Source organism: Diabrotica virgifera, chromosome 9, assembly GCF_917563875.1.
Source record: "Diabrotica virgifera virgifera chromosome 9, PGI_DIABVI_V3a".
Classification (NCBI taxonomy): Eukaryota; Metazoa; Arthropoda; class Insecta; order Coleoptera; family Chrysomelidae; genus Diabrotica; species Diabrotica virgifera.
The window spans coordinates 187,534,619-187,558,214 of record NC_065451.1 but is presented as its reverse complement, the minus strand read 5'-3'; the positions used below and the strand labels follow the sequence as shown (position 1 = coordinate 187,558,214).

The 23,596-nt window shown below is 32.1% G+C and overlaps 1 protein-coding gene across 1 annotated transcript in view; it reads right to left on the bottom strand.

Moving 5' to 3' along the window:
• Positions 1–9,338: 9,338 nt before the first annotated feature.
• Positions 9,339–23,596, bottom strand: part of LOC114332413 (perlucin-like) — a 29,662-nt gene continuing 15,404 nt past the window's right edge. The window contains exons 2-4 of the mRNA XM_028282212.2: positions 17,570–17,652; positions 15,277–15,385; positions 9,339–9,650 (exon numbers count right to left, since the gene is read on the bottom strand). Of these exons, the coding sequence (XP_028138013.1) occupies positions 9,412–9,650; positions 15,277–15,385; positions 17,570–17,652 (431 nt within the window). The 3' untranslated portion in view covers positions 9,339–9,411. The remainder of the gene's footprint in view (positions 9,651–15,276; positions 15,386–17,569; positions 17,653–23,596) is intronic.

The window sequence follows — 23,596 nt, the reverse complement described above, 5'->3', positions numbered from 1 at the left end:
ACTCCGTATTCTAATTGAAAAGTAAGATTGTTTTACCTTCGCATTGCAACTGAATAAAAATGGTATACATTTTTATTTTATAGTCGTATTACTCCGTAGAGTAACTAGGTGCATTTTTCCGTTGGAACTATACCAGCTGCAGACGGGGGATGTGAATTGCATAGTGTAGAATTCCTTTCCTATCCTCTTCACTGCAGCATCCATTTGACTTGCAAATTGTAGAAGTCTTGGAGGTATCACCAGGAAAGTGTACCAATAAGTTTTCAGTTTAAAAATATTTTAGTAATATTTTTAATATTTTCAATATTAATAATTTACTATTAGGATTGAAAACTAGTTGCAATGGGTGGCAAAACCTCTCGATACGAATCAGTTAAAATATGGAGAACAGTGCCTACGTTCCTTCCGATGAAGGCTCCAATAAGAGCCGAAAATCGCGATTCAAGGGACTGGACTGCACTCCGTATTCTAATTGAAAAGTAAGATTGTTTTGCCTTCGCATTGGAACTGAATAAAAATGGTAGACATTTTTATTTTATAGTCGTATTACTCCGTAGAGTAACTAGGTGCATTTTTCCGTTGGAACTATACCAGCTGCAGACGGGGGATGTGAATTGCATAGTGTAGAATTCCTTCCCTCTCGTCTTCACTGCAGCATCCATTTGACTTGCAAATTGTAGAAGTCTTGGAGGTGTCACCAGGAAAGTGTACCAATAAGTTTTCAATTTAAAAATCTTTTAGTAATATTTTTAATATTTTCAATATTAATAATTTCTATTAGGATTGAAAACTACTTCGTCCTTCCTATTTCTGAAAAGTTTGTATTTTGAAAGATATATCATTTTTAAGCCCCCATAAAAACAAAGACATAAATGTTGAAACTGAGAGGTATTAGTTTGTTTTAACGAAATGAAACAAATTTTTAATTATTAAATTTAAATGGTTCGTCGCTGTTGTCATTTAAATGGTATATGTAATCACAGGTTCATCAAACACCACGAGAAAATGGAAACACATCCCAACGCATTCTTACAGCCGCTAGTATAACCACCAATTTCCCGAAGGTTAAAGAGACTATGGCCAGCTGACAGGAAGACAACCTACGGCTCCTTCATTGGAAGGAATCCCTTCATGCCTATGAGTAGCCCAGCTCCCAAATCAACAGTTTAACTTATAGGATGTATAATATTCTGATTGTTAAATAAAGTATGATTAAACAAAATATTTAAATAATGGTCGAATCGTCCTGTAAGATTGATGCCTTACTTTATCAAAATGTACAAAAATTTGACAAGATCCGCCTCAACGGGAAGTTGATTGTTTTATTAATTTCAACAATTTTCTTATCTCATGATTAATTATCGGCAAATTATCACTTTTTTTTAAAACATTTATTCAGCAATCTGTAAGTTATAAACATTCTAACAATAAGCGCCTTTGGGGTTTGAAGTAAAAAAGGAAAATTGACGTTAGAGAGGTCAGTCCTATGACTGGACCTCTAGTATGGAACAAACATGACATTCCGATAATATGGTACATACAAACATACATTTCTCCTTTACAAAAAATACATATATCTAAAATATAAACACAATTACGGTGAGTTATCAAACTTATTTATAAGGTCCAGTGGATTTTTATGTTTTAGTCTGTGAGTTTGTTGACTATTATCAAGCAAGTTTATTGCCAGGGCATTTGGATGGCTTTCTAGGCGTTTTATGTACTGAACACTGCACTGAATTATCACTTCACTAATCGTAGGTACTTCTCGATCACAATAAATGTCTTTGTTTGACACGAATCATAGGGCGTCTGTTATAGAGCGTAACACTTTAGATTGTAATCTTTCCATTATGGATATGTTGGATTTTACTGCTGTACCTCATAGCTGGATTCCATAGGTCCAGACCGGTTTGAGTATTACATTGTATACCAACAGTTTGTTATGTAGAGACAACTCCGATATTCTGCCCAGGATCCAATAATGTTTACGAAATTTTAAGTTTAACTGTTGGCGCTTTTTCCATATATGGGTTCTCCATGTCAAAGTTTTGTCCAGGTGCATTCCAAGGTATTTAACGCTTTCGGCTTGTGGAAAAAATTATCGCTATTTGGGTTTTCACGAAGTTGATACCTATTTAAAATAATGCACAAATGTATCTGTCCATCTAAAAATATATATAAAAAGACTAGTCAATTTTATACGGATATGTATGAAACGGTTATTATTGTGTATTATACACACAGAAATAAGGAGAAAGATCAGAGAGGCAAAGGAAAGATGGTATAGTGACAGATGCGCAGAGATTGAACAGTTGGTAGAGAAACATGATAACTTAAACCTTCATAAGAAAATTAGTGAAATAACAGGCACTAATATTAAGAAAAAATCAAACATACTGCTGGATAAAAACGGAAAAATAATTATAGACGTCGGTGAAAGGCTTAAAAGATGGCAGGAATATATTCAAGAGCTATTTAAAGACGAACGGACTGAAATAGTACTAGAGCAGGAAAAGTTCGACAACGGCCCAGACATAACAGAAGATGAGGTACTAGAGGCGATAAAGCGAACAAAGAACAACAAGGCAACAGGTCCTGACCAAATACCTGTAGACATAATACGGTTAATAGAGGACCAGCAAATTGGAATATTGGTCGACTTATTTAATACAATATACAGTACAGGAATCATTCCCAGAGATTGGCTGCTGTCAACGTTCATAACACTGCCAAAAAAACCAAATGCAAAAGAATGCCAAGACCACCGGATAATAAGTTTAATGAGTCATACACTCAAAATATTTTTAAAAATTATACACCGGAGAATACATAACAAACTTGAGCAGGACATAAGCGACACGCAATTTGGATTTAGAAATGCAATGGGAACGAGGGAAGCCCTGTTCGCTGTAAATGTACTTGTGCAAAGGTGCATGGATGTTAATCAGCCAGTGTATACGTGTTTCTTGGATTACAACAAAGCCTTCGATAAGGTCAGACATAAACGCCTTATCGAATTACTTGAAAAGAAAAACTTAGATATGAGGGACATCAGGATCATTAGTGCTATCTATTATAATCAGATCGCTGTGGTAAAAGAGAACAACGCCTTTTCAAATGAAATACGTATTGAGAGGGGCGTCAGACAAGGCTGTGTCCTGTCTCCTACTTTGTTCAATTTGTATTCAGAGGAAATAATCCAGGAAGCACTAGAAGACCTAACCACGGGAATAAAAGTAAATGGTCGACCAATCAATAATATACGGTTTGCCGACGACACTATTTTATTAGCCGAATGTCTTGAGGATTTACAACAAATGGTTGACAGAGTGGTAGAAGTCAGCCAAGAAAACGGACTGTCCCTAAACACAAAAAAGACACAATTTATGGTAATCACAAAAGTTCAACAGCGCCAAGAAAGCATAACAATACATGGAGAACAAATTAAAAAGGTTGAAAAATATAAATATTTGGGTACAATAATTAATGAAACTAATGAGTACACAGAAGAGATTAAAGCAAGAATAGGACAGGCAAGAAATGCTTTCAACAAACTAAAAAAAGTACTCTGTAGCAGGGACATTACAATTTCTTTAAAGATAAGACTTCTGAGATGCTACGTGTTCTCCGTATTATTCTATGGGTTGGAGGCTTGGACATTAAAGAAGGATGTTTCGGACAGATTAGAAGCCTTCGAGTTATGGGCCTACAGAAGAATATTAAGAATAAGTTGGGTGGATAGAGTCACGAATATCGAGGTGTTGAGAAGAATGGGAAAAGATAAAGAGGTTTTAAATACAATTAAAGTCAGAAAACTGCAATATCTGGGACATGTTATGAGGGGCGAGCGTTATAACTTGTTACAATTGATAATGCAAGGAAGAATACAGGGTAGAAGGAGTCGCGGAAGAAGACGCATCTCCTGGTTAAACAATTTGAGAGCTTGGTTTAATTGCACTTCTGCTGATCTCTTTAGAGCAGCGGTATCGAAAGTGCGAATTGCCGTGATGGTTGCCAACCTTCTTAGAGGAGATGGCACATGAAGAAGAAGAATGAAACGGTTACGATGTATGGTGGGAATTGGACAACAGTACTCGGAGACATTTTAAATAAACAATGGGATTAAACAGAAAGATGCAATTTCACCACAACTCTTCAACTTAGCTCTGGAACACATAATCAGAAGTGCAAGAATAGAAAAACTAACTACAGTATTTTATAGACAAGGACAAAATTTATCGTTGCCGTTTGCAGGCAATATCTATATGATAGGAAACACAAAGTTAAGAATGACGCAGACTTTTGTCAGATTTGAGAAATGAGCAGAGAAAATCGGGGCTCCTAACCAATGAATGTAAAATTAAATATACGTTTATGAGCCGCAATGACTTAAGCAGAGATAGAATCGGACAAAACATCACGATCGATCACTGTAACTTTCAGCACTTCAGAGAAGTTAGGTATCTTGGAATCACAATAACTGAAGACACTAACGGATCACAAGAAATAAACAATAGGATACAAGCTGGCAACAGATGTCTTTATGTCCTTCAAAACCTTATAAAATCGAAATAACTAACAAGAAGTATGAAGATACAACTGTATAAAATAATCATCCGACCCGTAGTAACGTATGGTAGAGAAACGTGGACGACAACAAAGGCAAACGAAGAGAGAGACTATGTGTTTGGGAAAGAAAAATTCTAAGAAAGATCTTCTTTGTGACTGTGTTTGATGAAGCAGGAGGACAACACAGAATACGAACTAATAGAGAGCTTGAAGAACTTTTGTTACGGTTTTTTATGCAACCTTCACAAGATATTTAAATACTTCAAAACCCTCTGGTTACGCCTATGGTAGTTCCTATAAAATAGTTGGTTCTTTTGCAAAATGGGTCTGTTGAGTTGTTTTAGGAATGTCTGAGAACATATAAATGTGTGTACCGCTATGTTTTTCTGACTCACAGTCTTTGTATAGATTCTTGTCACGTGACTAAGTCAACCGTGGTTCCGTGCTTCGATGTTCGCTTTGGAATCGAATGACATAAGGGAAGACGGATGACATCCTGTCTGTCAATGAATTGCTTTTGGCTTGACGACAGTGCTCGGCATTGCAAAATTAAGTTGTATTTTGCTAATCCAGATTCATCTGCCATAAAATAGTTTGGTTTTATGAAAAACCATCGTCTAAGACCGATTTAAAACTATAGATTTTTTGAGCGGATAAATAATTTTGAGTTAGTTACTGTGACATAACCCCAACTTGAGAATCGTGAGTATCTTAGAAGATTATACTAAAATCAATAGTTTTGGTCGTTGTTGTACGCTTGGAATTATGTCCTGTGTCTTTCCTAGGCTTGTCCATCATCCGCGGTTGAGGAAAGGTCCTGTGACAACCCCTCCCTGTTGGCCACCTAACAACTCAGGTAAATATCTTTAAAACTGTTATTAGGCGTATAGTCTCTTGTGTTTCTCCTGTCTTGTCCCTACTGACAGTTTTATTTTCTATCCTTGGTAGGCCAATTTCGTGAGGACATAACTTGGCGACTAGTGGCAGTCCGCAGTCCAACAGCTAGTAACCAGCTGGTAGTTTCAACCAACACCTAGTGTAACCAGAGTCACCACCACTGGAACACCCACCTACAAAACCGTAAGCAAGAACAGAGGCCCATAAGTCGGTACCAATAACAAAATAACCTCTATTTTTATATATACCATCTATCCTATACTGTGTCTATACCTACCATTTTGTTCAGATCTAAGTCCTTCCTGTTACCCTTATTGTACACCTGAATATGGCGCTGTACGAGGGTATTAATCTATTAACAGAGTGAATACATGATATACTTATTGTACTTAGTTAACTCCACATGTAGACTTGCAAGAAGTAGGTAACTGACACTTCAGGGTATAAATTATTCACCTCATATTTGATAATATTAATATAGTAGGGTTACGGTACATAATCTGATTCTTGCTTAATATAGGTGCATTTTATTCGTCAGGGTGTATTGTATATTCATTGAACGGTGTATTGTATGTCGTAAGTTACGGTCTTTTTAAGTCTTCACAGTATTATTTTATAGTTAATAGTTTCAATAGTCATTACATTTTTCCTATATTTTGCTTCATTTTTCTGTTTTTATTTTATGTTCAATAAATAATTGTAGTTATAGGTTGTGTCAATGCTCACAATTAACCAGGATCCCCCTCTGTGAACCAACTGTAAACCCCTGAGATAAGATAGAGAGAGATTCACTATTTTTTTGTATTTTATAATAAAATATATTAATATACATACTTGAAGAGTAAGATTTGTTTTCACTTTACGAATAACTCTAGTAGCATTTCTCGATCATTATTTTAATTGTAACACTTTGTTATCGTCCACGTTTCGCTACTATTCATTACTACGGGTCGGATAATTATTTTATACAGTTGTATCTTTGTATCTGTTTAGTTACTATACATGGAGTCTTATAAATTTAGTCTTAGTTAACAACATCAAATATGCAGATGATACAGTAATAATAGCCGATAGTTTACAAGACCTGCAAAGACTCATGAGTAAAATAGTAAGGTGTAGTATGGAGTACGGACTCTCTCTCAATATCAAAAAGACGAAGATTATGAAAATTAGTAAAAACAACCCTAATACTAACGAAATCTTGATAGTAGAGGGCCAGCAGATCGAAAGAGTAAAAAAGTACACTTACATAGGAACACTTATAACAGAAAATAATGACTACACTGCAGAAATAAAAGTCAGAATCGAAAAAGCACGTTCTAATTTTATAAAAATATAAAAGGTCCTATGTAGCAAAGATTTAACATTAGTTCTTAAAGTACGCCTAACAAAATGTTACGTCTACAGTGTTCTATACTATGGAGTGGAATCATGGACGTTAAATGTAGAGACAATGAGACGACTTAACACCTTTGAAATGTGGACCTATATAATAATTATGAGGGTTTCCTGGGTAGATAGAGTTACAAACAATGAAGTACTGAGAAGAATAGGTAAAGAGAAGGAAGTTGGACTTACAATTAAAGAAAAGAAGCTGCAGTATCTCGGACATGTGATGCGGGGCGAGAGGTATGGCATCCTACGACTCATAATGCAGGGAAACATAGATGGCAGAAGAAGCATCGGAAGAAGACGAATTTCATGGTTGAAGAACCTGCGAGAGTGGTTTGGATGCAGTTCAAAACAACTATTTAGAGCTACTGCCTCAAAAATTAAAATAGCTATGATGATTGTTAAACTCTGTAGCGGAGATGGCACCTGAAGAAGAAGTTACTATACCCAGACACTAACATAATAAAATGAATGAAGTCCAGAAGAGTCCAATGGGCAGGAAATCCCGGAAGATATTTTGACGAAAGAACAGTAAGACTAGTCTGGGAGGAAGTCCCAACTGGAAGAAGACCACGCGGACGCCCTCGACTCCAGTGGCGAGATAATATAGCAGAAGATGTTAAGTATGGGAGTGGAGAATTGGATGACGATTTCTTAAGACAGAGAGAAACGGAGGCATGTGAGGCATGTTGTCGAGTTGGCTAAAAGTCACGAAGCGTTGTAGCGCCACGGATTAAATAACTACAAGTCTATCTAAAATAAATCAAAAATCTACCTCATATTCTTATTTTCAAGGCCCTTTTTCTTTTGTGTTTAGTATGTCCTAGTGAAGACTTATTTCTTTTTCCAAGTTTTTTGGTAACAATAATAAGTTTTTCATTTCTTTTCCTTAAGATATTTATCTTGTGTTTTTCTTGTAATTTTTACCACCTTGCAGGACGCCACGCCCTTAGTTATTCATATTGAAATCATTATCTATCAGTAGTAATTAGACTAGAGCTCTAAAATTATCTATTTGTATTTCGAATGACACTTTGACAGTTATAATTTCACGACCCGAAGGGGAGTTTATTAAATTATTTCATGAATAAAACTATCTTCTTAAATCATTGTAACTAATACACTAAGCATCAAAATTAAGGCATCACCTTAAAAATGAGACATTTTTGATGTTGCTAAGCAGATAAGTGTCATTGTATACCGGGTGTAACAATGGTAGTGTGTTTTTTTCTCTAAGATTGGAACACCCTGTGGAATTTTTGTTTTCGTATATAAAATATTGAAATTAAAACTCGACTATAGCCTTAGGCTTTCTTAACATTATGCTTTTTGATTCATTCGCTTATGTTGGATAATAAAAAAGTTTTGTACTTTAACAACTAGCAACGTTTTTCATCAATACAGGGTGTTTCTAAATAAGTGCCACAAACTTAAACGAGTAATTCTGCATAAAAAAATAACGACCGTTTGCTTTATAAACATATGTCCGCATATGCTTCGTTTCCTAGATACGGGATATTGAATTTTTTCTTACAAACTGACGATTTATTTATTGCTCTAAAACCCGTTGAGATATGCAAATAAAACTTGGTAGGTTTTAAGAGGTTGTTATTGCGCATTTTTTTGGCATATCATTGACGTGCATACTGGTTATATGACCGTATATCACAGATGACAAAGAGTTTGGAAGAACATAACTATTAATTAACACAACTTCGAATTAGTAAAAGAGTTTAAATTTCTGGAGGCGGTAATCAGAGATGACATCCACATAGAAAGGGGCCTCAAAAGATAGCTGCGGGGAATAGAGCATTATAATCTCTATCATCAGTATTAAGATCTAAGCTGCACAGACAATCTAAATTAAGACAGTATATTATCAATTATTCCCCCAATTGTTACATATTAAAGTAAAACATTGACTCTACAACAGCGGAAAATAAATAAGCTGCTGGTATTTGGAAGGAAGGTTCTCAGAATTATATTTGGCCATCAAAGAGATGAACTGACAGGAGAGTTGAAAAGGCGCCGCAATGCTGAATTGGGACTCTCTTCTCTATGGTACTGAAAACATAGTTTGACTTATAAAAACTAACCGGATAATATGGGCATGTCATGTATCAAGATCAGAGGAAGACAGAGTGTTAAAGACATTGTTTATTGAGACCAGATGGTAGAAGATCAGTAGGCTGTCCCAGAAAAAGATGGAAGGAAGATGTTGAAGCCGATTTATCTAGGACTGCAGTATAACAATGGGAAATGGAAGCGTAAGATCGTAGAAGATAGGGACCGTAGAAGTATAGTGGGTGCAGCGAAGGCTCACCCCGAGCTGTAAAGCTAATCAAGAAGAAGAAGAAGTATGGCGTGTAGGGGGCATACCTGGATTCATTTCGAAAAACGGATAAAGTAGCAGTATGTAGCAGCGAGAAACACGAAGGAAAGAAAGGTATCTATCTAATAGAAATAAAATATTCAACTATTGCACAAAACAATTTTCATTTCTAAAGGTAAGTAGACTGTATTATAACCAAGACAATATTCTACAGTTTTTCACATTTTAGATTCACAAACAACGTGCAAGTCCTTATTTTGATTTTCGTCATTCCATAGAAGACCACCATGGGGATTATATCTAATTTCAAGACATTTTTCATTCTTCCTGGCATTGTCGGGCTGTTTTTCCATCCAGTTGAAGTATGTTATTGGTAGACCTGTTCCCATCCATACCCATTTGTCGTCAACGAGAAGGGATCCTGATGACCAAAATCGATAGTCATCATCACCTCCAACTAGAATTAAATAATAACTAAATAAATAACTTTTATAATGTTTATAATGTTTATGTATGAATTGATTGATTACAGAAAATATTTGACTGTGCCAGATGGGACAAAATGTGGAAATACGTGGAGGAAATCGGTGATCCAAAATATTTAGTGGCATTGCTAGTAAACCTCTACATGGAAAACTGAGGGCACATGGAGAACTCTCTAAGACGTTTAGGGTCGGTAAGGAAGTAAGTCAGGGCTGCGTGGTAAGCCCTATTCTCCGTAGAATGGGAAGGGGGCATATCCATGGGCGACAGAAGAATCAACAGCCTAACTTATAGTTAGGCGGAGTTAGACATGGTCAGAATCAATGAAATCGAAGTGGTAAATCACTTTGAGGGTCCGGGTACCTATAATAAATTCCGGATGATGCAGCAAATAAATAAAAATAAAGCCAAGCATGGCCAATGGGGCAATGACTAAGCCCACCTAAGTATGTAAAAGCCACATCACCCTGGCTACAAATATAAGGCATGTAAACACAATGGTCTTCTTCATTTTTGGATGCTGGTCTTTATAAAGAAAATTAATAAACTATAGACTCGTTTGAATTTACTGGCGAAGAATGTTGTGAATAGCCTAGCTAGACCGTAAGACGGACCAAAAAGTCCACTCTTAGATAGCTACACGTTACAAGTGGGCTTCGAAACATTGTGGTCGAAAAATTTATTATTTATTTTGGTCATGTAGTGTGTAGAGTTGGTCTGAAGAAGCTGACATGGCAAGGGATGGTGCAAGAAGCGAGAATGCGATATAAATCACCAACAAGTTATGTGCACCACATCATACAAAAAAATCGGAGCTCCACTGAACCTTTGTTTCAGAGTTGCAGAGGATAGAGAAAGAAGGATACAATTTAAAAGAAACCATTGAAAATTCAAGGTGGTACGATGTCTGAATTGGATGACCGACTACGAAGAAGAAGAATTGTTGACAATGAACAAAATTGTAGTAAATATAAAATTAACAAATACGAAAAAAGAAGATTTGTAAAGAATAAAGTGATAGTATTGTATGGAAACATTGTTAGTATTTTTTTTAATCTTGCATTGGAATACCACATGGGCTACCAAAGACATTGGTAATTAAGTAAACTTGACGTACAACTCACACGAATTTGAAAAGTAATTATAGATTCGGAAAAAGTTTTTGGTTTGTTATTATAAAATTAGCCAGGTATCTAATAAAGATACAAACATTATGTTTTCAAATGATGAAAGGGTTGCCAATGCGAGTCCATTATACTATTAGGCTATTGATGATGTACTATAGAAAGGAACTACAACGTTAACGGGGTTTTATTATTTCATATGGTCAATGAATCTCTATCTATGAAAAAACCGCGGAGTGCTACCATTTAAAGGGGTGCGTTTTTGAGAAATGGGTGAATTAGTCCCTGGGCACAGGTTACATTAGGGTGAGTTCTATGCACTTTTGGTACAAACACGTCTACATAAAAATTGTTCCTGGTTAAATTTCCTTTCTAAATGTAACTTTTTAAAGTCAAATATATTTTTTTTACAAAAATATATTCAAAAGAAAAAGCACAAAGAAACCCAAAAGAAAGAAATTTTGTTTTTTGTCCCATAACTTTTGTCCACGGGGATATAGGTATAGACATTGCTTCACAGAAAAAAACTTACATATTTTCTCTTTAAAACGATGTTTGGTAGAGGTCATTAGGATTTACAGTTTTAGAAATATGATTTTTCAAATTCGCCACTCACAGCAATTTTGGGCAATTTTCCTTGTTATTTCGCAAATATTGTCCTGCAACTTTTTTCTACGTAACTTTAGGCATATGCAATGGTACATGTAAGTGGAATAGAAATCAATTACATTTAAAATGTTCTACTGTATAATGTTGTAGGACTTCTTTTAAAGAGGTTATCTCTTTCAAGATTTTATACTTTTAACGAGTTTTATATTTTTTAAGATTATTTTTTAATTTCCCAATATAACTTTTTTTTGTTCTACATTTAGGTATACATTATAATAATAAAAAAGAATGCTTATTCTGTTTACTTTAAAATGGTGTATTATAAAACATTCTAGGATTATTTTTGAATGAGATATGCTTTTTCAAAATGTAATAATTACTTGCAACGATTTTTGATTTTAGGATTATTTTTTAAATTTCTCATTATAACTTTTTTATGTGATTGTGTGTTATGATTGAATCTTATTTTTTATAGGTAATACTTTGAATCCACTTGACTCGGCCGGGAAAACTTCAAAATATGGATTAATTCCAATATTTACTGTCAAAGATCCTGCGCCACAAGCTTTGCTTGAAAAAAATAGCATGTAAATGTACCAAAGCATGTACAAAAAACTGCGGTTGTAGGAAGATAGGAATTAGTTGTTCAATATTCTGCAAAGGGTGCCTGTGCATGGGTACTAATTGTGGGAACTCTAAGATAAAAACTGAGGTGTGAGACGAAGATATTGAAGCTAAGACTAACGAAGAGATGGACTCTGACTTTGAAAATTTTTTAAATGTCAACGTTTAAATAATTTTAACTAAAGTGATGTTTTCTAAGACTAATGTTTATGTAATTTTTGTAAAAGAAATAATTTTAAATAATACAGGTAAAAAAATACCAAAGAATCACTCGGTTTCCATTATTTAAATATGGATGATACACTATTTTAAAGAACAGAAAGTAAGCCCTCTTTATTGAGCAATATATAGTATATTCATGTACAAGAAAAAAAAAGTTATAATGAGAAACTTAAAAATATTCGTAAAAAATAATATCTATTTGTTTATGTTGAGTATTATATAATATATAATATATAATATATAATATATAATATATAATATATAATATAATATTATATTATATATACTATATATAATATAATATTATATTATATATATATTCTATACAGTGAGCACGTAAAGGTTGGAATAAATTCATTTTCTCGAGAATAGACGATTTTGGAAAAAAATCCCAAAACAGGTCAATTTTCATTTTTAAATTGCGACTTTTTGGCATATGTATCATACTAGTGACGTCACCCATCTGGGCGTGATGACGTCATCTTAAAATTTTTTAAATGAGAATAGGGGTCATGTGATAGCTCATTTGAAAGGTAATTTAATTCTCCATTCAGTAATATAAACATTAACATATTTATTTATACAGAGTGTCCAAAAAAAATTTTTTTTAATTAAATATATTGACATAAAAAGAAGAATGTGTGTAATTTATTTAACTCACAATACATTTTACTGCTATCAGAAAACAGGAAATAATGTTTATTTGACAAATAAATATTGTTTTTTGCTTAAATTCAATATAAAAGCCGCCACCCACCTTCCTCTGGACAGTTTGAACATTTAGTTTAAGCGAAAAGCAATGAATATTTTTCATATAAACATTTTTTTCTGTTTTCTGAGAGCAGTAAAATGTATTTTGGATTAAATAAATTACACGCATTCTTCTTTGTATGCCAATAAATTAAATTTAAAAAATGTTTTCTTGGACACCCTGTATAAATAGTTATGTAAATGTTTATATTACTGAATAGAGAATTAAATTACCTTTCAAATAAGCTATCACGTGATCCCTATTCCCATTTAAAAAATCATCGATGACGTCATCACGCCCAGATGGATGACGTCACTAGTATGATATGTATGCCAAAAAGTCGTAATTTAAAAATAAAAATTGACCTCTTTCGGGATTTTTTTTGCAAAATTGTCCATTCTCGAGAAAATGAATTTATTCCAACCTTTACGTGCTCACTGTATATTATATTATATTCTATAATAATATTATTTTATTTTTATATTATATGTATTATAAGAAATTGTTAAAAGTATAAATACTATGTATAATGTTAAAAGGATAATCTCTTTTAAAAAAGTCGTACAACGTTATACAGTAGACCATTTTAAAGGTAATTGATTTCTATTCCACTTACATGTACCATTGCAAATGCCTAAACTTACATAGAAAAAAGTTACAGGACAATATTTGCGAAATAACAAGGAAAATTGCCCAAAATTGCTGTAAGTGGCGAAATTTGAAAAATCATATTTCCAAAACTATAAATCCTAATTACCTCGACCAAACAACATTTTAAAGAATAAATATGTAGGTTTCTTTTCTGTAAAGCAATGTCTATACCTATATCCTCGTGGACAAAAGTTATGGGACAAAAAACACAATTTCTTTCTTTTGGGGTTCTTTGGGCTTCTTCTTTTGAATATATTTTTGTAAAAAAAAGTATCATTGACTTTAAATAGTGATATTTAGATAAGAAATTTAACCAGGAACAATTTTTATGTAGATATGTTTGTACCAAAAGTGCATAGAACTCACCCTAATGTAATCTGTGCCCAGGGACTAATTCACCAATTTCTCAAAAACGCACCCCTTCAAATAGTAGCACTCCACGGTTTTTTCTTATATAGATGTCCATTGACCATATGAAATAATAAAACCCCGTTAACGTTGTAGTTCCTTTTAGCTATCTTATTTTGAATATAATCAATAGCCTATATTGGATATAATAGGAATTGAGTCAATACTCGCAATCTTAGAGTTTTTATGTTTAATAGTTGTTATACAATCATGGTACAACCGGTTTCGAGGCTTACAATTTATGCCTCATCTTCAGGCCCAGTACATAAAGTCTTCACAATTACAAACTACAAGGTAAAATTAACAAAAATACAAAAATGTACATATTATATGTAGGTATATAAAAACATAAAAACAACCATGTCATGATTTAAAATAAATACATACAATAAAGCAAAACAACGGTTGAGTATTGAACTTACTATTCTATAGAGTGTATATTGAGACATTTTGCCATTGGGAGTAACCAATCTGATGGGAATAACGAAATAAATAAATAAGTAAATAAATAAATGAATAAATAAATAATAAATAAATAAATAAATAAATATAAATAAATAAATAAATAAATAAATAAATAAATAAATAAATAAATAAATAAATAAATAAATAAATAAATAAATAAATAAATAAATAAATAAATAAATAAATAAATAAATAAATAAATAAATAAATAAAATAAATTCCCATCAGATTGGTCACTTCCAATGGCAAAATGTCTCAATATACAATCTATAGACTAGATCACGCCGATGGTTTCCGATCCAATTATACTCTTCAAAGTAATATAGGTATCTCATTTATTTCAGAAGAAGCTAGTTGTGAGAATAAAAATTCAATATGTTGACGGTTTATGCAACTGCAGAAGAAGTTCGAATAAGTAAGTGGCTCTACAGGCATCTACGAGAAAATCAAAACAACAGATGGGAATACACAATGCTCTAATTTTACCAGATGGATGAATTGGTCCAACCAATAAGCGAAACAACACAACTTATAAAAAACACTGTTGGGTCAAAATAGAGAAATTAAAAGAATATGATAGACCTAAAAAAATACTAAAAAATATTGAAGTGCGATCAGATTCTCAAATAGCTGAAATAGTTTTCAACTTCAGAAATCGTGCGAAAGAACAATGGTCCAGAACAAAAATTAGTGAACTCCAGAAATCAATGTGTAAGTTATGTTTTATATAAACCCACAATACTTACATAGCGCCTTCATCTTATCAAAAAGAAAATCATTTTCTGCTTCGGTCTCAACACTCACTAAGTCCATATTGAGTAGTTTACAGTGTAGCAAAGCTTCAAACCAGGTTCCCTAAAACAAGAAAATATTGTGTAATTAAGTTAGGTTTTTTAAGATAGAAAAATGATACTTAATGCGTATGATATCATTTCTGATCTGATCAAATCAAATGCTAATAAAATCTGCAAGTATGAACATAACGCAGATAGTATGTATGGTTATAATTTTAGATTTTTTAAGTTATTTAAATAGTCCAATCAGCAGCCACTTTCTCGTGGAATTTTGAGAACCATGGTCGATTTCCTTGAAAATTTTCCTTGAAAATCTTTGTCAAAATCTACCCTGCCGAACTGCGCGTTTGCCCTGGGGGTGAAAACAACGTCATCTAGGAGATGAACATTTTTTCAATCAAAATAAGTATGGAAATCGATAGAGTGACCAATTCTGAGAAAAATTTTGATCTATAAAATTTTTTGCAGAATTGACACTCTCCAAGTTATTTGCGATTGAAACAATGCATTTTTCATTGAAAAAACTCATGTTTTATAACTGGTTTTCATGAATAACTTAAAAAAATTTACTTTATAGAAAAATCATTAAAAAAAATGTAGTTAATAAAAACAAACAAAGAGATTGGCATCTGAAAGACCTATGTTAACCCAATAATGACTGAGTTATTGCTCTTTAAAAGATGGTTATTTTTGAAGAACATCGAAATGGATAATCTTTAATCTCAAATAACTAATTTTTTGGAAAAACTTAACAGACATCTTTTAAAGAAAATTAAAATACCTTTCAAATAAGCTCTGACAAAAGTTTTTTGCATAATAACTCACTGACTTATGACGAAAATAAAGTCGCTCTGCTTTTTTCTGTTTTACATGTAAAAAATTAAACCCTCGTCGTTACAATCCTAATAAAACTGAATAGCTTCTCACTTGAAATTAACTAGTTTAGAAAAAAATAGTTGAATAAATCGAAAATTACATTTTTAAAATTAAAAAAAAAGATTTTTTCTTAAATAAATCTAAAAGTATTCATAATATGAAAAAATCCAAACATTCATTGTAGAATTTCTTTTCTATTAGAATTGTAACGACGAGGGTTTAATTTTTACATTTCAAACAGAAAAAAGCAGAGAGCGACTTTATTTTCTTCGTAAGTCAGTCAGTTCTTATTCAAAAAACTTTTGCCAGAGCTTATTTGAAAGGCATTTTAATGGTCTTTAAAAGATGTCTGTTAAGTTCTCCCAAAAAATTGCACCACATTCGAGTTATTTAAAATTGAAGGTTCTCCATTTCGAGGTTCTTCGAAAATAATCATCCTTTAAAGAAAAATAAATCAGACAGAAGGATATTAAGAATAAGTTGGGTGGATAGAATCACGAATATCGAGGTGTTGAGAAGAATGGAAAAAGAAAGAGAGGTACAATTAACGTAAGAAAACTGAAATATCTGGGACATGTCGTGAGGGGCGAGCTTTATAACTTTTTGCAATTCATAATACAAGAACGAATACAGAAGCAGTCGCGGAAGAAGACGTATCTCCTCGTTAAACAATTTGAAAGCTTGGTTTAACTGAACTTCTACTGATATTTTTAGAGCAGTGGTATCAAAAGTGCGAATTGCCATTATAGTTGCCTACCTTCTAAAGAGGAGATGGAATATGAAGAAGAAGATATAACAGGCTTCAATACTGGATTTGCGCCAGTTAAGAATCACCTCAATACAATTGAACTGTGTTATGGAGACTCAAGCTGCAGATTCTGGTGCACATATCCCAAAACAGTCAAGCAGATCGTATAGGACTACAAAAAATTCGATGGTAGGAGGTAAACAATTTTTGTCGGCTACTAAATGACTAAAAACTACTAGGACTCATCCACTAAACCTGTACAAGCTAGTGAATTTCGAAGGTATAATATACTATAAGCCTGCTGGCTCCAAGTAAGACCGGTTTAAAACCTACGGCTTCTATGAAAAAAAAAATAAATATGATGTTCTACCATTCTAACTTTTCCTATGCGTCACGATTTATTTTCAAACAAATTAAGTCAAAACATAAAGTGAAACGAACGTTAATGTGTACATATATACATTTTGTATGCAGTATATTATATACTATAACCCCTGGGCGTAATTTTCATTTTATGTTTTGATTTAATTTGTTTGAAAATGAATCGTGACGCGTGGGCAAAGACAAATTGGAGCAACATATAAAAATATTATTAATATACGTTTTACGTAAATAACTTACTTTAAAGGCAAATCCAATATAATACTGACTCTTTTCAAATGTCTCTAGTTTGACACTGACCGAGGGTGATTGAGTTTGAGTATCTAAAACAAATAGTATATGTTGTTATTTACCATTATTATTATATAACCACAGGGCTTTGTCAAAAATTTCCGTATTTGCCGAAATTGTTTCCGGCTTCCCTATAACCTTATTTAACTTCATTGATTATTTCATTCATAGGAGATTCTGACCAATAATAAAGCTACAGAAATAAAAATTAAACTGATTATTTTTTAATGATTTTAACTTCCAATCGTATAGTAAGATATTTGATCACGTGTTTAATTCTGTCCAATCAGATTAAAATTATATGTACTGAGAATTATCTACTGTAGAAAATTACCGATAGAATTTTTTTAAATAGATTGTTTCTGTTTAATGGCAACCAGTTTCCTAGTTTTGACAACTGTCACATTTAAGAAAATATCCATAATATACGTATTAAAAAATATTCTTATAAACAAGGCGAAAACGGCGGGTTCGAAGGGAAAAATATTCCCATGAGATTTTTTTGCATAATCACATTCGTGAGATATCCCAGAATAAGGTTCAAGAAGTCGCCCACGTGAAAAGTGGGCCAATTTTTTTTAACAATTTTTTTTAATCAAATTGTAAGAATCAATATTTTTGACTCGAACAACTTTTTCTTTAATTTTTTGGACCATTCTGGACAAAAAAGGTCTCTTATAATTTTTCTCTAAAGTTGATCGTTTTCGACTTATAAGCAATTTAAAATTGAAAAAAACGAAAAATGGCGATTTTCAAGGCTTAATTACTCGCTTAAAAGTTATTATTATGAAAGTCAATATATGACTAAATCAAAGCTTAAAGCCCCCCCTACAAGATCCTGAAAAAATTTTTGTCATTATTTTATTACTAAGCTGTTATTTTTAAGTAATAGTAATAAGCGCCATGCACGTGTGCGGCCGGTGTAAATTCGGAGTGCGAGAGAGAAGCCATTCCAGCAGTTCAATTATTGTGCATTTTACTCGCACTCACATTTACAGCGGAGTCAATACGATCTAACCGCTCAATGTTGTTAATTAAAAATAACAGCTTAGTAGTGAATTAATGACACCGATTTCTTCAGGATCATGTAGCGGCGACTTTAAACTTTGATTTATTCACTTCTGACTTTCATAATAATAATTTTTAACCGAGTTATTAAGTCTTAAAAATGGCCATTTTCGCGTTTTTCAAATTTTAAATTGCTTATAACTCGAAAAAGATCAACTTTAGAGAAAAACTATAAGAGACCTTTTTTGTCCAGAATGGTCCAAAAAACCTAAAAAAAAATTAGTTCGGGCCAAAAATATTAATTTTTGCAATTTGATTAAAAAAAATTGTTAAAAAAAAAATTGGCCCACTTTTCACGTGGGCGACTTCTTGAACCTTATTCTGGGATGTCTCACGAATGTGATTATGCAAAAATATCTCATGGGAATATTTTTCCCAACCAACCCGCCGTTTCCGCCTTGTCTATTACGAGTATCACACGACAGTAAGAATAAATAAGAAAATAATGCTTCATTTTTACTAAAATTTGTTGTCATTGGGCAATAGCCACACGAGCCCTGCGGGCTCTCGTGTCTATTGCCAGACAAAAAAATTTCGAAAAACTGTCGCATCTTTCAATTTATTATCACTCTCTTGTGATGTTATACCCGATAATTTTTGATAATATCCCGTCGTCAAGTATACTATGTCAGATACCCTTCGTTGCTACGAATAAATACATTCAGTGACATTAATGACAAACTAATGATTAAAATTATCACTAGTAATTGCACAAGAGCTCTGAAATTATTGAATTTTTCCCGATTGACACTTTGACAGTTTTAATTATGTCAAAGTGCCACGAGAGCAAAAATTCTATATTAATTTCAAAGGTCGAGTGCAATTTGTTGCGATTATTTCATGAATAAAACTGTTCAAAACCAAAATTTTATTGTAATTTATTTATGTAAGTACCATTAAACACACAGTTTTTATAAATATTTGACGATTGAAAGTCATCACTTTTATAATTTTTAAAACATTAATAATTGTCATTAATGTCAGTGAATGTATTTTTTCGTAGCAACGAAGGGCATCTGACGTAATATACTTAACGACGGGAGATTATCAAAAATTATCGATTTAATTCAGATTACTGTAGCTTTCTATTGGTCAGAATCTCCTATGAATGAAATAATCAAAATAATGAATTTCAACCGTCAAATATTTATAACAACTGTATGTTTAATTGTACTAATTTGTACTTACATAAATAAATTACAATAACATTTTGGTTTTGAACAGTTTTATTCATGAAATAATCGCAACAAATTGCACTCGATCTCTAAAATTATTATCGAATTTTTGCCATCGTGACATTTTGACATAATTTCACTCCCCTTCGGGTCGTGAAATTAAAACTGTCAAAGTGTCACTCGGGAAAAATTCGATAATTTTAGAGATCTTGTGCAATTACTACTGATTATTTCATTCATAGGAGATTCTGACCAATAGAAAGTTACAGAAATCTAAATTAAATCGATAATTTTTGATAATTTCCCGTCGTCAAGTATATTACGTCAGATGCCTTTCGTTGCTACCAAAAAAATACATTCAGTGACATTAATGACAATAAATGTTTTAAAAATTATAAAGGTGATGACTTTCAACCGTCAAATTAATATTTACAACAACTGTTTTTTAATTGTACTAATTTGTACTTACATAAATAAATTACAATAAAATTTTGGTTTTGAACAGTTTTATTCATGAATTGATCGCAACAAATTGCACTCGATCTCTAAAATTAATATAGAATTTTAGAGCTCTTGTGCAATTACTACTGATAATATAATAGTACGTTCTTTAAAGGTAAAATATTGCAACACCTCTAAATTATAAAGAACCGCTTGGATTGACATGAAATTTCACATACACATAGCTAACAAGTCAAAGAAAAAAGTGATATTGTGCCGATGTGTGCTTTTACCCTAGGGGTGAGTTTCACCCTCTTTTTGGGGCGAAAAATATATGTTTGAAATAAGTCCGGAAATGAATAAAATGACTAATTCTAAGCAACTTTTGTTCTATAAAATTATTTCACCAAAATAATGCTATTCGAGTTATTTGCGAGTGAATATGTTAATTTTTATACAAAATAACTACGTTTTTAGACGGTTTTTCGCAAATAACTCACAAAGTAAGTATTTAGTCGAGAAAAAAATTCGTATCAAAAATATAGCACGTAAAAAGTGAAAAACATGGTTTATACATTCGGTCACTATACCTAGTAGAAGCAGAGTTATAGCTAATGAAAAATAGGTTCATAATATTCGTCAAATTCCAAATCGAATATTTTAACGTGCCATAACCAAAAAACGAAGCATTTTTTTTTTTAGGAAAACTCATTTTAACTTTTTTAAAGTGTTTAAAAAAAATGCTTAATTTTATTTTTTTTTTTTTTAGTTTTAACATCAAAAGTAACGCTGAAAATAAAGTTGGTCCCTTTTTTTGGTAAGAAATCGGGAAATCGGGAAATCACCCCCTAATTAGCATTATAAATGAACTTAATTGTTACTACTTTACAAGTTTTTTGCTCGCGTACGTATTGATCATATGATATGTAAGTTTCATCGGTTTAAAATCCTTATTTTTGAAAGAGCTGTAGCTAAAAGGGCTTGAACGAGTCACGTATCACGAGTGTATGCAAATTTAGAAACACCAAATCTTCACCAATTTTTGTCTTACAGAAAAACAAAAAAAAAAAATATTCAGAAAAGTAAAGTTGCCTTTTTTTATTGTTTAAGATTTTTGGTATCTCTAATAATTTTTAAGTTATTTTGAAAAAAAACCATTTTTTCAAAATTAAATTTTTTAAAAATATTATTTTAAAACCAAATTTTTTCAAAAATAAGCACTTTGAATCAATGAAACTTACAGATCATATAAACACAACATAAGTAAAATAACTTTTGAAGCGATAACGATTAACTTCATTTAATTTGCTAGTTGGGGGGTGATCTTCCTGATTTTTTTTTGCCAAACCAAAAGGGACCGACTTTATTTTGAGCTTAACTTGCTTACATTTGATGCTTGAATTTTTTTTATTAAAACAGAAATAAGGCTTTTTTTAAACACTTTAAAAAAGTTGTAATGTGTTTTCCCCAAGAATGCTTCATTATTTGGATATTTCACATTGAATTATTCTATTTGGAATTTTTCGAATATGAACCTATTTTTCGTTAGCTATAACTCTGCTTTTGCTAGGTATAAAGACCTAATGCATACACCTTTTTTTCACTTTTTGATATGCTATAGTTTTGCTAAAAATATTTTTTTTTTCGACAAAATGCTTACGTTTTGAGTTATTTGCGAATAACCGTCTAAAAACGTGGTTATTTTGTTGAAAAATGAACATAATATTCACTTGCAAATATCCCGAAAAGTATTGATTTGGTGAAAAAATTCTATAGAACAAAAGTTGCTTAAAATCAGTCAGTTTATCCATTTCGGAACTTATCTTGGACATATATTTTTTCACCCATGAGATGGGGTGACACTCACCCCCAGGGCAGAAGCACACATCGTCACCATATCACTTTTTTTCTTTGACATGTTAGCTATGCGTATGCCAAATTTCATGTCAATCCAAGGGGTTCTTTAAAATATACAGGAAAAACCGTAAAAGAATGTACTATAGAATACAAAATCCACATCAAAAATATAAAATGACTCGATACTAAAGGTTCCAGATTACACACATAAGTGAAATTAAAACTCCATAGGTCAAACGAAGATGATGCATTATTATAATATGTATATATTCTTGGAAGAATTATTATTATTCACCGAAAATACAAAAGGAACAGTTTACATAGGAAGATTCTATGGATATTCTAATTAGGGATATTCTAGTAGCTGTTGGGATAAACGAAAAAAATAAAGAAATATGCAAAGTAACATTAAAGACAACACTGGCCAATTTCTGGCCAGAAACTGCCCAGTGTACTTTGTATTCTCCATTGTCTCCGTATTTAAATTTCCAGATCTCTGAACTTGGCGATCTTTTCAGTAAATTTAGTACGTAGATTATTGTTCTTCAGTCCAGGGCGCATCTGTTTTGAGATGGACGTTGAGAGGTGACTCAAATTTTTTTGCAGAAATTGCTTGAAAATAAATCAAATAAAAATATTTGAGTTATCCTACCTCTCAAAAAGGTCCGGAACATTGTTTAAATAATCAAAATGTCAAAAATTGAAGGAAAAATTCGATTTTTTTCTTCGTTTTTTGATTATAACTTTAAAAATGTTCATTTCCGAGAAAAGTTGTACTAACATAAAAGTTGCGTAATTAAATTCCTACAATACGGAACTAGTTAAAAATTTAAAAAATAGTCACTCTAGTTGCAAAATAGCAATATTTGCGAAAAAACCATACAAAAACAAGTATTCGCATTTTACGTTTTTAAACCATTTATGCTACACTTAGGACCTTCATATTTTACCCAGAAAAACTTTATGATACAGTAAAACAATACTGTAAATTTCTTTAAGATCGGTTTAATAGATTTTGCAAAATAAATTTTGCAATCCAGCTTTCGCAAAAAAAATTCAATTTTTCAAAATGTTACAGGACTGAAAATAAAGCAGATAGCAAGTTGATTTTTTTTTGCTTATAGAAGTTTACTGTACCTTTCATTTGCAATTTTCAAAATTAAAATCGATTAATTATCACGGCGTCAGAAAATTTTTGAAATAAAAAATAATTTTTGGTGCTACGCGCAGGACAGCGGTGTTCGATTCACACAAGTTGATTTCCACCAAAATTTCTTCCAATCTTTATATAATATATTATTTTCTTACTCTATATTTTGTTGTATTTTATTATTTTAATTCCACAAAAATTAAACTAATTTTATTATTGTTTGTGAAATATTGTTTAAACAATTGCATATGTTTAAAAATAATAAACTTTTATTATTTAAGTTAA